The following is a 15,701-nucleotide window of genomic DNA, read 5'->3' as shown; positions in this document are numbered from 1 at the left end:
TTATATTCATTAATACACAGGACAAGATGTTACAATTCCTTGTGCCATGATCTGAGGCAAAACTCATTTAGAAGCCGAGTCCACAGCAGCAGGTGATGAGACGGGATGAGACATGCAACTACACTTCAACCAACACCTCTACCTTCTGCTAGGATCGAAAATATTACGCTAGCTAATTAGCCTAGCCACAGAAGTAGAACACTAGAAAACACCAGCTAACTAGCCTAGCCAACAGCAGTAGGTAAGAAATGACAGGACATGCGACTACACTTCAACCAACACCTCTCCCTTCTGCTAGGATCGGAAATAACACACTAACAGGCAGTAGCTAATTAGCCTAGCCACGGAAGTAAAACACTAGAAAACACCAGCTAACTAGCCAAGCCAACAGCCACCAACATCTCTCCCCCCTCTGCCAAGAACAGAAGTAACGCACTAGAAAACACCAGCTAATTAGCCTAGCCAACAGCTGTAGGTAAGAAATGATGGGACATGCAACTACACTTCAACCGACATATCTCTCCTCTGCCAAGAACAGAAGTAACGCACAAGAAAACACCAGCTAACAAGCCTTAACGTTTAAAAACGTTTTAGATCCCTGGATTCATACGTTCATCCGTTTATATCTGACAGGTGCTACTTGTCATTCAGTACCGACACAGTATTGGCAGCACGTCCACGTCCAGCTGTTATCGGTTATATTCGTTCTCCTCGTGTGGAGAAAGGCTTCGGTTAGAGCTGGGGGGAAGGGAGCAGCCGACAGTCTGTTAACTAAAGATGTTCTTGCCCGTGCATGTTCACAGAGACTTTCAAGAAACAGCAGGTCAGGCTTCCCGAGACCTTCGAGTGTTTTTTTTCTTCTTCTTGGAGGGCTCTCTGCAAACAGGGGCAGGAATGAGTGGCAGGGCAGTAATTATGGGAGATTGTGGGCTGTTGCCTGATTAAGTGGGCCTTGTGTTTGGACTGGAGCGCTGAAACCCAGTGGCTGATTTCCCTGAAGTGGACAGGAAGCTGAATCCACAGGGAGGGACGGAGGGAGCTGTGCAGAGGGAAAACCCTCCTCCCAGATGATTTCTGACGAATGTAGGGGTGGGTGGGGTGGGGGGGGGGCGACAAGGCGTCCCTGTGTCCTGCGAGCGAAGCTTTGAATGGAGGCATTGAGAAGAGGCCGGTCGGTGACTCGTATCATATAATGTCAGAGAATTAGAAGCAGAAAATCCAATTAGGAGGTCAAAAAGCCACATTCTGATTAATGATGCTCGTGCACAAACGTGGGTCAAGAAGGTAATTTAAACTTCCTTCCTGGAGACGTTTCATTCTTTCTTACCTTTTTCCGTTTAGTTTCACATGTAAACAGGAGTTTCCATATAAGGTGGAAGCTGATGTTGTTTCACCGCACTTGTTTAGGGAGAACGGCTCCAAGTGGACGTTTGTGTACTTTTGTTGTATTTCAGGATGACGCGTAGTATAGTCTCCATCTCACTGAAGTATTTCCACACACTTGATTACACTTGACGACCCACTGAGCTCCTCACGTGACTTTTGGGAGGCGTCTACGCCGATCAGCCACAATATTACGACCACCGACGGGAGAAGTCAGCAACACTTAAACCATCTTGTGGCAGTTTAATGTTCTTCTGGAGCTGGTAAACAACTCAAAAAAACATGAAGAACAGCACAAGGTGTTGACCTGGCCTCCAAATTCACTAGATCCCAAACTGATCAAGTATCTGTGGGACGATCCACAGAGCGCCGGGTCAGGTTGACCCACAGTGGTGGTTGACAACCTGCACTATTAGTTCACCGTAGGGAGAAAACAATACATCAGCTAGCAAACTCGTACTTAACAACAACAACAACAACAGAAAAACTCTTTTTTTAGGGGTGGACGACACATCTGTGAGTACAAGCATTTTCCAGCTTCCAGCTGCTCGAACTCTACTATCTGGGGAGGGGCAATGTATGGGCTGCACCTCTAACAGCACAGGGCTGCCATCTTGTCACAATTTAATGTTCTTTTGGGTATTATTTAGACATGTACCCCCTCACCCCATAGTAATGACACTGCTTGATGGCAGCAGGCACAAAAGCAGTTTAGAAACAACTCAAAAAAAACATGAATAACAGCACAAGGTGTTGACCTGGCCTCCAAATTCACAGTGGTGGTTGACAACCTGCACTATTCGTTCACCATAGAGAGAAAACAATACATCAGCTAGCAAACTCGTACTTAACAACAACAACAACAACAGAAAAACTCGACACATCTGTGAGTACAAGCATTTTCCAGCTTCCAGCTGCTCAAACTCTACTAGTGGGGGAGGGGCCATGTATGGGCTGCACAGCATCTCAAACAGCACAGGGCTGCCTGTGGATGTGCCTGTCTGTAAATCTTGCCAGGGGAAAAACTAATACTTTCTCCTCTGTGCAGGTGTGTTTGCCCTGGACAGCATCATGCAGACCTGGTTCACCCTCTTCAGCCCGACCGAAGCGACCAGCGTCGTCGCCAGCACGGTCATGTCCAACAACACCATCGTCCGCCTGCACCTGGACTGCCACCAGCAGGAAAACCTGGCCAACTCCGCCCGCACCCTGGCCCTGCAGTGCGCCATGAAGGACCCCCAGAACTGCGCCCTGTCGGCGCTGACGCTCTGCGAGAAGGACCACATCGCCTTCGAGACGGCCTACCAGATCGTACTGGACGCGGCCGCCACGGGAATGAACTACACTCAGCTGTTTACGATAGCGCGCTACATGGAGCACCGGGGCTACCCGATGAGGGCCTACAAGCTAGCGACGTTAGCCATGACTCACCTGAACCTCAGCTACAACCAGGACACTCACCCGGCCATCAACGACGTGCTCTGGGCGTGCGCTCTCAGCCACTCGTTGGGGAAGAACGAACTGGCGGCCGTCATCCCCCTGGTGGTGAAGAGCGTGAAGTGCGCCACCGTCTTGTCGGACATTTTGCGGCGGTGCACGCTGACGACGCCGGGCATGGTGGCGCTGCACAGTCGCAGGAACTCTGGGAAGCTGATGTCCCTGGACAAGGCTCCGCTCAGGCAGCTGCTGGACGCCACGATCGGCGCCTACATCAACACCACGCACTCGCGGCTGACGCACATCAGCCCGCGACACTACAGCGAGTTCATCGAGTTCCTCAGCAAAGCCAGAGAGACGTTCCTCATGGCGCACGACGGACACGTCCAGTTCACACAGTTCATAGACAACCTGAAACAGATATACAAGGGCAAGAAGAAGCTCATGATGCTCGTGAGAGAACGGTTTGGTTGATGACCAAATAGCCATTTGTTTTATTTTATTTTATTTTATTTACTTGAGTCTCCTTTTTTTTTTATTCTTTCTAACTTGAAGTGAACATCCATCATGTGAATCTTATTCCTGTGATTTGGGACTTAATGGGTGTGACTGGAGGACGAACACCGTTTGTTTTTTTGTTTTTTCCCGAAGGCAAATAATAATTAAGACTGTGTTGTGAGACAGACAGAGTCAATTGTTGAATAATAGGAACAAGTACGGGACATGTTTTAGGGAAAAGGTTCTCCAAAAAGTTAGCAACACCGGGGGCCAGATGCTTCAAACCATGTGTAGAGCAAATATTAAGTCAAGTGTTGAACAAACTTTTAAATTTGTGTCTTGCGTGGGTCACACCTGCAGGAGCATCATTTCAATAACTCTGAGGCTAGCCCTAGCCGCTAATGCTAATGGCTGAGTCCGAGTTTCCAAAGCTCAACCACAGGAGTCACTTCAGAAACATCGGAACATGGCAAAACATTTCATTTAATTTCATCGTGCTGGAGTAAAACGGACGTCCAGTTTTCTATTGATCCACTTACGTTGCAATATAATAATTTTTATTACTAAATAACCAACAGCGCCATTATTTCATCACGTCTACCTGTAGAGCTTCAATTTAATTGATAAAATTAAGTAAATGTAAGTTTAACTGAAACTGTAACCAATAATAAATAATTATTTTAGTCAATTTAGTCTAAAAATCATTACATTTAAGCTGCTCAAAGGTGAAAATCTAAAACATTTTTGCCATTTTCTGATGTTTGACGACCCAACGACTGGCAAAGATCGAACCTGGAAGCCAGACCAACCAGTTTTTTTTTTCTTTATGGTGGAAAGTTTGAGTCTCTCCGTTGGGAAAAAGTCGAGCATAAGTCAACCCACTTGCCAGTTCATTAGGTACAGTAGTAAAAAAAAAACATTCTGATATAATAGTTTTAATGTAAATCTAAGCTTTAAGAAGGTTATTTTATTCTGCATCAGGTTCATTGCGGAGGCCGTGGTTTGTAGCTTGTTCCAAAATACGTCTCATCTCCCCAAAGTCAACACAGTTCAACAGCATCACAATCTACCTCCTCCACAATGATCGTCATTCGTAGTGAGATTATTAATATCCCTGCTATAAAGCGGAAAGTATTTCTATGTGCAGTTCAAACATCTGGCCCCTGGTAGCGACGAAACGTTCAGTTCTTCAAAGTGTTTCCCTTTTACGTGAACGAGTGTTTTTTACACCGAGCGTTATCCTGAATTGTCCAGTGGCAAAAATGTCTACCTTGCACTCCTCTTACTTCCCTCAGCTCACAGCCTCAAAGAGAAGACGAACGTCTTTAAACCAAATGGAGCAACTCCAGCTGAAGTGACGAGTACCTCTTTTTAAAGGATCCAGCTTTACTCCTCCTCCTCCTCCTCCTCCTCCGCCTCCTCCTCCATCCGCTCAACACAAACTCCAAATCCACGCTCGGGATCCGTCTCACTGCCGTCTTCAGGCTGGTTGTGTCTTCTTTTATGAATAACGCCGCTCGCTCTTGTGGGAACTTCGCAAAACCGTCAACACACATTCTCAGGGATTTCTCTAAAAGACAAAAAAAGAAAAAGAAAAAAAAAGACAAAAAAAAAGAAAGAACAAAAGCATTTTATTGTCCTGTATATATGAAAGTATATGTCTGAATATTGAAAAAAAAAAAAATGTATATGTTAACTAATTTATGACAGAATATTCTATGTAAGGCACAATACTTGAAGCTGCAGTACTTTTGGGGTTTTTTGAAACAAACTAGGGAGAAAATAAAAAAAAGAAAACATATCAGAAGGACTTGAAGACGTCGGCCTCGCGTGGCTTCAGACGCTGCAGACATGAAATGAACTGCAGAACAGGAAGTGGACGAGCAAAGTGTGTTTTCTCCTCGGCTCAGACGTGTCTGGAGGACGGTAGAAGACTGTGGAGGCAGAGCTGCAGCGAGAAAACAAAACGAGAAAACAGAAAACGGCTGCACGACTAAATCCACGCCTCCTCCTCCTCCTCTTCTTCTTCTTCTCACATCTCGACTTTGTGCAGGACAGAAAGTTGCTCTACACTTCTTTAGGTCTCGACTGTTTTTCTTTGTGTGCTTCTGACTTTTTCCTTTCTGCTCCCCGTCTTCTCTAGACTTCCTCACACGAGAACAGCCTTCTTTTCTTGCCTTGTCTTAATGCTTTAAAATAACCAAATGGGAGTTTTTCTAACGACCAAACTCTTTCCGTACGCCGGCTCTGGCTTCGGTTACAGCCTCGTAAGTCGGCCCGGCTCCTCGTCCTGTGCTTCAAAAGCTCATCCATTATTTTTATTATTATTATTATCATTATTATTATTTCTGTTTTTTTTTGTTTTTTTTTCCAGTGTCGTCTTAGAGGTCTGCTAGTGGCTCCTTTATTTTTTATTTGTATTTATTACGTTTAGGTAAATGATTGTAAAACCATGTCAACATGCTCATGAAGTTGAAACTAAGATTTGATACACTGATCGATTTATTTATGTAACTAAAATCACTGTTTTATAAACTTGTTAATGAATCAACACTTTGTTTTGATTAAAATAGTTTTTTGAGAGGACGACGTCCACGTGTTCTTTATTTATTTTAGTATTTTACAGTAAATCAGCGTTGGGACGACTTTTTAAATCTGATTGCAATAGTTTTTGTGTTTGTTTTGTGTTACTGTTTTCATTTTAAATTTGTTTCTGGTCATTTTCCAACTTCCTAAGGCAGTTTTTGTGTCTTGTTTTAGGTTTTTTTTGCAGTTCACTTGAGACAAAAGAGACATTTAACGTCCACAAACAGACACCAAACGATTGCTAACTTACTTGAAACAACAAACAACCAAAATGACCAGAAACTGATGTTAAATGACAACCACAAAAAGACAAAACTAGTCACAGACAAATCCAGAGGCATTGAATTTCCACCAAACAACCACTAAGTTACGTGAAACAAAAACAAAATGACACGGATTGTGATTAAAACAAGTCTGCTGATGTGTTAATAACCACAAAGAGACACCAAACAATCACTAAGTTACGTGAAACAACCACAAAATGACTAAAACAGTAAATGACCACAATGACACAACCAGTCTGATGGAGAATCTGTACGAGTCACACAATGACCAGAAACACATGTAAAATGAACACATTTAAAACAACATAAAGAGACAAAAACTATTGCAATCGGTTGTAAGATGACAACAAAAAGACAAAGTTAAAATCATATTAAAATCCTGAGACACCAAATAACTGCTGAGTTACCTGAAATGAAAACAAAATGACGCGGATTGTGATGTGTTAATGACCACGAAGAGACACCGAACAACCACAAAGTGACTAAAACAAGAGTAAACGACCACAATGACACAACCAGTCTGATGGAGAACAGCGTTACGAGTCACACAATGACCAGAAACACACGTAAAATAAATAACCAGCAGGTTAAACTACCACACTAATTTCTGCTTTTCCCAAGAACACAATGAACAACTGATTCAAAGTTCTGCATCATGTTACGTCTATTTTTAACACTTCAGAAGTTCTTTTATTCGTTTTTAAAGAACTTCATGGACTTGAACCAGATTATATCTCTGATGTTTTTATTGGATGAACGAGAGGACGCTGGTTTTTACAGACTGTTACTTACCGGCTTTTATGTCTCGTAGTTATTTTATTCCATTTTACAGTTTTATTTTCTCCTTTTTAATTGTTGTCTGAGTGTTTCTATATTTTTATCCTGAATTTTACTTCATTCTATTTTTAATATTATTGTATCTTATGTTTTTATATTTTATCAGTTTTATATTTTTATTTGTTTATTTATTGATGGTGATATTTTATTATTTTAACTTATATTTACAGCATTAGTCTCCATGTCCTTTTTTTTTGTTTAACTTTTTACATGTATTGTTGTCAATGTAAAATGTAAAGTACTTTGAATAGCACTCATTTATTTATATTTTACTCTTTTATCTTTTTTTTATAGAAGCCCTAAGTGACCGTGGTCTCACACATTATTTTTTCCGTTTTCCCGTGATAGCAAGTCAATTTCCTCTGTTTTCTCGAGATCTCGACTGATTTATCTCGTTATCTGGAGAACACAGAGCTCGTTTTCCGTACCGTGGCGCCCAGTTAAACTTAAATATTATACATATTTTTTTGGGTACGTTACACAACCATAAAGCAATGCACAAACTACTGCAAACAGATTTAAAGTGTTTGCAAAGAGACAAAATCAGTCAACAGAAAAATCTACAAAGAGACGCTAAATAACTACATGAAAAAACAACAAAACGACTCCTTATTCTCATCTTCTTCTTCACCTCCTTCTTCTCTGGTAAAATAACTAAACACCTGCAAAGACGTGTACAACAACTAAGTAGACGGCGGTTTCCAAGGTAACGACGGAAACATGAATAGATGCAAAGACACAGAAACAACGTCACGAAAAACGACACAAAAAACCACATCTGCACAGAGACACTTTGAGACGCCCTGTGTCCTGGACCAGGACGTCTGGACGTCTGGACGTTTGCAGCGTGGACCCGTCCCTCACACACGTCCACACACACGTCCACACACACGTCCACACACACACACACACACACACTCAGCCTGTTTCCTCTCGGACCATAAACGTCGTCGGCGTCAATCAGAGCGGATCCCGTGAGCAGCCAGCAGATTATTTCTGTAACCCCATCTGTGAAACTGGCAGCGCAGATAAATCTTATCGCCCTTAATCACTGGTGTGTGTGTGAGTGTGTGTGTGTGAGTGTGTGTGTGTGTGTGTGAGTGTGTGTGTGTGTGTGTGTCCTGTGTGGACCGGCCGGTTCTTCCACTGCCGCGAAGCCGTCGGCAGGAAAAGCCGGTCTCATGACATCAGATCGCACAATTTGAAGATAGTGAAGTCAGAGATAAGACGGAGATCGGCCTGTTGACGTTTTCTAATTCAACGACTTAAAGAAGGATTTTTATTTTTCAGCCCGAAGCTAAAAGCCAGTGGTTTATTGAAGAGAACTACAAGTATTTTATACTAAAACTTATACCTATACTTTAATATACTATGTTTTATAAACATGAGAACAGTTTACACCCATAGGATAATTTAACTACAAGTCAACACAAGTGGTGACATGTTTCCATGGACACTTCTTTTCTTCTTCTTCTCTTCCTGTTGGAAACATCTTGGTTTTCTTCTTCTATGGTTGTCAATAAAGTTGGATTTTTTTCTCCTCCTCTAATCCTTGAACCCTTCTTTCTTTTTCTCCATCTCCATATTTTTGATTTAACCCTTCACCTTCATTTTTATCCTTCTTCTCCTCTTCTTCTCCTTCTCTTCCCTCTTGATCTTTCACTCCATCTTTCCTTACTTTAATTTCTTTTCCCCTATATTAAGTCTTCTCCTCCTTCACCTCCTATTCCTTCTCTAACTTCTCCTCCTCCTCTTTTTCCCTCGTTCTTTTTTCTCCTTCTCTTCCCTATTGTCCTCCTCCTCCCTGTTCTTCTTCTCCTGTTCTATTTCCAGCAGATTCAATGCTCCCTCTTCATCAATTTACCAACTTGTGCAGTTAATTGATGTGAACGCACCATTTAATTCAGTCTCCGTGGAAACGGTTTATCTCCGTTTATCAGAATCATCGACCTTCATTGTCTCACGTCTTTGCTTTTCCTCTTTTCACCATTTATTCTTTTTAAATTTGGTCTCTTCTTGTTTTTTTATTGAACACATTTTTACGGTTTTATTTATTTATAAGTTTAAACTTAAGAATATTTTATCTTCTCACCCTGGAGCAGAACATGTAGTGTGTGAGTACGCTCGGTTTGGAGGCGCAAGAAACACAACAATAACTGAAATAACAGTTTTTGTCCTTTCTAGCATTCAGCTAATAGTAGCTCCTCCTGGCTAATAATGATTCTAATAGTAGTAATAGCAATTATTTACTAGCTTTTCAGCTAACAGTAGCTCCTCCTGGCTAATAGTAATTCTAATTCTAATAATAGTAGTTATTTCTAGCTTTTCAGCTAACAGTAGCTCCTCCTGGCTAATTCCAGTTCTAATAATATCAGTTCTTTCTATCTATCAGCTAATAGTAGCTCCTCCTAGCTAATAATAATTCTAATACTAGTGGTTATTTCTAGCATTTAGCTAATAGTAGCTCCTCCTAGCTAATAATAATTCTAATTCTAATACTAGTGGTTATTTCTAGCATTTAGCTTATAGTAGCTCCTCCTAGCTAATAATAATTCTAATACTAGTAGTTATTTCTAGCATTTAGCTAATAGTAGCTCCTCCTAGCTAATAATGATTCTAATAGTAGTAATAGTAGTTATTTCTAGCTTTTCAGTTAACAGTAGCTCCTCCTAGCTAATAATAATTCTAATACTAGTAGTAATTTCTAGCTTTTCAGCTAACATTAGCTCCTCCTAGCTAATACTAATTCTCATACTAGTAGTTATTTCTAGCTTTTCAGCTAAAAGTAGCTCCTCCTGCTAATTCAGTTCTAATAAATCATTTCTTTCTATTTCAGCTAATAGTAGCTCCTCCTAGCTAATAATGGTTCTAATAGTAGTAGTTATTTTTAGCTTTTCAGCTAATAGTAGCTCCTCCTAGCTAATAATGATTCAATAGTAATAATAATAGTAGTTATTTCTAGCATTCAGCTAATAGTAGCTCCTCCTAGCTAATAATAATTCTAATAGTAATAATAATAGTAGTTATTTCTAGTATTTCAGCTAATAGTAGCTCCTCCTAGCTAATAATGATTCTAATTCTAATACTAGTAGTTATTTCTAGCTTTTCAGCTAACAGTAGCTCCTCCTAGCTAATAATAATTCTAATACTAGTAGTAATTTCTAGCTTTTCAGCTAACATTAGCTCCTCCTAGCTAATACTAATTCTCATACTAGTAGTTATTTCTAGCTTTTCAGCTAAAAGTAGCTCCTCCTGGCTAATTCCAGTTCTAATAATATCATTTCTTTCTATCTATCAGCTAATAGTAGCTCATCCTAGCTAATAATGGTTCTAATAGTAGTAGTTATTTTTAGCTTTTCAGCTAATAGTAGCTCCTCCTAGCTAATAATGATTCTAATAGTAATAATAATAGTAGTTATTTCTAGCATTCAGCTAATAGTAGCTCCTCCTAGCTAATAATAATTCTAATAGTAATAATAATAGTAGTTATTTCTAGTATTTCAGCTAATAGTAGCTCCTCCTAGCTAATAATGATTAATTTTAAAAGATTACTAATACTAGTATTATTCTAGTATTCAGCTATAGTAGTTCTAGCTATATATCTAATCTATACTAACTAGTAGCTTCTCCTAGCTAATAAAATCTATACTAGTAGTAATTCTAGCTTTTCAGCTAACATTAGCTCCTCTAGCTAATCAATTCTATAATAGTATCATTTCACTAAAAGTTCTCATGCTATCAGTCTAATATTTAGCTCATCCTAGCTAATAATGGTTCTAATAGTAGTAGTTATTTTTAGCTTTTCAGCTAATAGTAGCTCCTCCTAGCTAATAATGATTCTAATAGTAATAATAATAGTAGTTATTTCTAGCATTCAGCTAATAGTAGCTCCTCCTGGCTAATAACAATTCAAATAGTAGTAATAGTAGTTATTTCTAGCTTTTCAGCTAACAGTAGCTCTTCCTAGCTTCCCAGTCTCCCAGCTAACAGTAGCACCTTCATAATTTATTAATACATCCATCTGTGTGTTAACCGTCATCTATGATAAATGTTTGTCTAGTAGGACGGTGCTGCTGTGCTAATAAAGTCTCCTCAAAGTCTCACCAGCTCAGTTAAGTTTAAATTTAAGAATATTTCAGCTTCTGATCCTGGAAGCAGGAGATGAGTTTGTGGTGTATGAGCACGTTCGGTCTGGAGGCACGAGAAACACAAGGTTGGACAAAGCACCTTGGTGGAGATTACTGCACCGATCATCCATCACGCTCAGGCCTGTCCTTCGAATACATAATGTAATGATAATCTGATCGTGTATGCAAATGAAGGCAGAAGGGGAGAACAGGCCGCCTGCCCCTCCCTCCCTCCCTCCCCGGCACAACTAGCCCCAAACTACAGATGAGAAGTCAGATTAAAGGCCTCGATGTCAACTGGAAGTTACTGGTTCTGTATGTGTAGTCAAATCAGTCGACCAACAGCTTTTCACGTGGAAGTAATAAAAACGAGGGCTCCACCTCCACATTTACTGTATATGTCATGTAACCTGGACTCTATATCTTATTTTTATATACATGTCTTGTTCATATATGTTTTTATCTCATGACTCTTGGACAGAATAATTTCCCTGCAGGGACACGACTGCTCGTCTCCGTGTTTAGAAACAATAGCATTGTTTCTAATCAGGGAACCAACGCTGTCTAACGCCGTGTGGAGGTAAATCAGTTTGGTTCTTTTTGTTTGATGCTGTTACTGGTGGAACAATGAGATGCAAACTGGGACATTTGAATACCAAATTTCTGCGTTAATGGTTTATCTGATCCAGCCACAAGACTGGACCAGAGTTCAGAGCGTCTAAACCAGCATGATTCACCAGAGGCTGAATCTGCACAACAGGCTGTAGCGCCTCCTAGCTAACAAGTCTATTATATTCTAATAGTTCTATTAATAATTCCAATAATAGTTCTTTCTAGATTTCCAGCTAATAGTAGCTCCTCCTAGCTAATAATAATAAATGTTGTTCTTTCTAGCTTTTTGCTCTTCCAAGCTAAAAGTAATAATTTCTTGCTTTTGAGCTAATAGTAGCTCCTCCTAGCTAATAATAATTTTAAATCTAATAGCAATAACAGTAGCTCTGCCTAGCTTTTCGGCTAATAGTAGCCCTTCTCAGTCTGCCAGTTAACAGAAGTAGCTTCCTAATGTATTAATACATTGATTATTATTATTAGCTGTGCTAATAAAGTTTACTTTATTCACGATTATGATCCAAACTGCACCGCGCTTCACTCCCGACATGTTTCCTGAGTTCAACAACCTGTGAAAAGCATCAGTTTCAAATCCGCCGCATCACATTCACAACCTTTTCACACACACAATAAAAAAAACACCATCGGCCTCTTTTCTCTGATTTTCATTTTGAAAGACCTCATATTCGCCGTGTTTCTTTTTTTTAAAAGGGAATCCAAAATGTCACAAGCTGAAGCGACCGCTGTCCAATAAAGTTTTCATAAATGTCACAGCGAGCGAAACAGTCAATAGTGATTAGGTGTTTCCTGAAAGGCCACCTCTGCAAAACAAACATCCTCCTCAATGATGCGCCGCTGGAACAGAACTGAATTATTAGTTTTAATTTATGCAAATGTTCACGCTCCAAAGCAACAAAGCTATTTTGTCTTATTTATTAAAAAAAAATAAAAAAACGCCTGATTCAGAACTTGATGATGATGATGATGATCAGTTAATAAACTCCAACCAATCAGAGTCTGGACCGACTGAAAACGTCCTCTCCTGTCTCCTAGCAACAGAGTGAGGCTGTTGATTGGCATTCAGCGCTGCCCATAGCGAAGCCCTTCAGCATTAAGTGTCATCTCTTCACCGGGAGCCGTTTAAATCAAGTCTGAACGAGGGCGTCGGAGAAGAAATGTCTCGTTAACACCGTTACTGTAATCACGTCTATTTTTCTGCAGAGAGGCCATGTTTTTTTTTTTTTTTTAAATAAGCTGTATATTCTACAATTAATATTATAATTTAGTTACACAGACTGTTCTTAGTCGTCCAGGTCATAGAATATCCAAAAACAAAGAGCTGAAACGAGGTCAACTAGACTTACAGGGTAAATGATTTAATACAAATCAATACCATCTTTATCTGATCTGTATTAACTGGTAATAACTGGAGCATGAATCTAAATCATTTCTATATACAAACAAATGAGACTAGAATTCAACTTCTAGAATTAAGGAAGAAAAGACGAACAGGAGGAATAAGTCGTGGTAGAAAAGAAGAAAAGAATGAGTACAAGAAGACAAAGAAGCAAAAAGTCAAAGGAGGAGTTGAAGCAAAAGACGTAGTGGAAGAACAGAAATAATAAAGGAAAAAAGTAGAAGAAGAGAATGAAGTAATAGGAGAAGATGAAGGAGGTAGCAAAATAAAAGGGGTAAAAAGGAGTGAATAAGAAGCAGCAAAATAAGTAGGAGAAGAAATAGAAGAAGTAGTATTTACAGAAGGAGGAGAGAAAAAACATAGAAGAGGAGGAAGCAGTTGTGGATTTAGAAGAATAAGAATGAGAGTAAGAAGATGAAGAGGTAATACTAGCAGAAGAAGAATAAGTTGTTGAAGAAGAAGAGGAAATATAATAAGTAAAAGAAGAGGAAGCAGTAAACTTAGAAGAGGAAACTGAAGTCGAAGACGACACAAGAATGAGTAGAAGAAGAAAGGGGGGTAAGAATATGAAGGGGTAGAAGAATCAGTTAAAGCAGATGAAGAGGCAAAAAAAGTGATGAAGAAGAGGAAATAACAAGTAAAGGAAGAGGATAGAAGAGGAAGAAGTAACTAACGTAGAAGATGACAGAAGAAGTAGAAGAAGAAGAGGAGGAGGGGGAGTAAAAAGATAAAGGGGCAGTAGAAGTAGCACAGATGGAAAAAGAAAAGGAATAAGTACAGGAGCAGCAAATGAAGCAGAAGAATAAGATGAAGAAGAAATAGAAGAAGAAGTAAAAGAAGAGGAAGTAATAAACTGGAGTAGAAGACAGAAGAAGATGAAGAAAATAGGGGAGTGAGAAGATGAAGGGAAAGTAGTAACAGATGAGGAAGAAGATGAAGTAGTAGAGGCAGAAGAAAAAAATAGAAGAAAAAGAAGCAGAAGAGGTAAAGCTGCAGAAGAAGAATTAGAGAAGGAAAAGCAGAAGTAACAAAAGAAGAAGAAGAAGACGTAACATCTTGACTGAAACTGGGTTAATATTTATCGTCCTGGCAGAGATCTACTAGGACGTCACGGATCGTGCATCACTCGTGTCCTCGTTCCCTCTGAGGTTCCACGTCTCTGTTCCTGATGTAGAACCTACCTGAGAGGTTTTATTGATATTTATGAGCCGGGTTTATAATTAAATACTAATTAATACCGGCAGAGCTCACGCCTGAGCGGCGTCTTCCACATCGTCCCTGTCAGAAGATTAATAGTCGCCATTTATTCGCCTCGCTAACAAGGCCCGGCTTTCAGCGGCATTAAGAGATATTTCACTCACGCTCATTACGACCTGAAAAGAAGCAGCGTGAGTTTAATATCCAAACTGCCCCTCCTGATAACCCCCCCCCCCCCCGGTAATAAGTCCTCACCGCCCCCATGTCATGATGTAATTTAATTCCCCCGCGAGATTTACGATAAAGAAGAAATCAAAAGGAATTAATATATTAAAGTTAATTTATACGCCTTTGTTATAGCGGAGGAATTTCACCCGAGGGTTTCTTTTGTAATATTAATGTGCATTAACTGACCGTATCTGCCATCTCAAACTTTACTGTTTAAAGACCGATACCGATGTTTTTACTATTTAATTAACTGTTAACATGCTTCTCCTCTGCAGTTTGCATCAGGATTAGCTTTGACCGCGACTATAAGCGACTAAATTTCACCCTTTTTTCTCTTTCTCGTGCCGTCATTTACAGTCAGTGGTGCACTCTGACCTTCACCGCTGCTCTTTGACCGCGAGGCTGTGAAATAAACAAGTCAAGAAGCAACGCCGGCATTTTCACAGGGACACTCTGTAAAGTCCACTTGGGAAAACGTCTAAAAGCTAAATTAAATGTGAGGACAACGGGTTTGTAATATACTGGTTTCCTTCTGTTGGCGAGCACCAACGTGTCACTCACGCCTCCACCTGAACGAAGGAACGACGTCGAGGAGCCGAGATGAAACGAGGCTTTGGAGTCGGAGACGGTGACAGGAGGAAGACAAATGACGGGACTCCTCGCTGCTTCTCAAAAATCAGACAGTTACCGTGAAGCCGAGGGAACGAGGAGTGACATGAAAGAGAAAAGCTGGATGTACGGGAGCCTGGATGTGCCAGAGACTAATGTTTAATGTTTTGCTGCAGCCATGACAAAAATAACATTTCCTTCGAAGTATTAGGATAAATTTTCTATTAAATAAAGACCAATTAATGGTTTAATAACAACATTTCACTCCAAAGGCCAAGACAAGTGGACATGAAAGAAATGTGACGTTGCCTCACGTTGCTTGTGTCTGGAACAAAAAGTTGCTCCTCAACATATCTCAAATACTACAGTTAGCTATTATTAGCTTGGAGGCAGCTGGGAAGAGCTACCGTTAGCTGGGAGGGCTAGGAAGTGTTACTGTTAGCTGCAAGGCTAAGGAGGTAAGAAGAGCTACTATTACTTGGGAGGCTA

The 15,701-nt window shown here is 40.2% G+C and overlaps 1 protein-coding gene across 1 annotated transcript in view; it reads left to right on the top strand.

The window, feature by feature from the left end:
• zswim6 (zinc finger, SWIM-type containing 6) overlaps window positions 1-5,904 on the top strand; it is a 44,710-nt gene extending 38,806 nt beyond the window's left edge. The window contains exon 14 of the mRNA XM_047569935.1: window positions 2,432-5,904. Coding sequence (XP_047425891.1) covers window positions 2,432-3,294 — 863 coding nt within the window. The 3' untranslated portion in view covers window positions 3,295-5,904. The remainder of the gene's footprint in view (window positions 1-2,431) is intronic.
• Window positions 5,905-15,701: the final 9,797 nt, after the last annotated feature.

The sequence above is a fragment of the Mugil cephalus genome, chromosome 19 (genome assembly GCF_022458985.1).
Source record: "Mugil cephalus isolate CIBA_MC_2020 chromosome 19, CIBA_Mcephalus_1.1, whole genome shotgun sequence".
NCBI classification, from domain to species: Eukaryota; Metazoa; Chordata; class Actinopteri; order Mugiliformes; family Mugilidae; genus Mugil; species Mugil cephalus.
The sequence above is the reverse complement of the archived record's forward strand: the minus strand, read 5'-3'. Positions and strand labels throughout refer to the sequence as shown.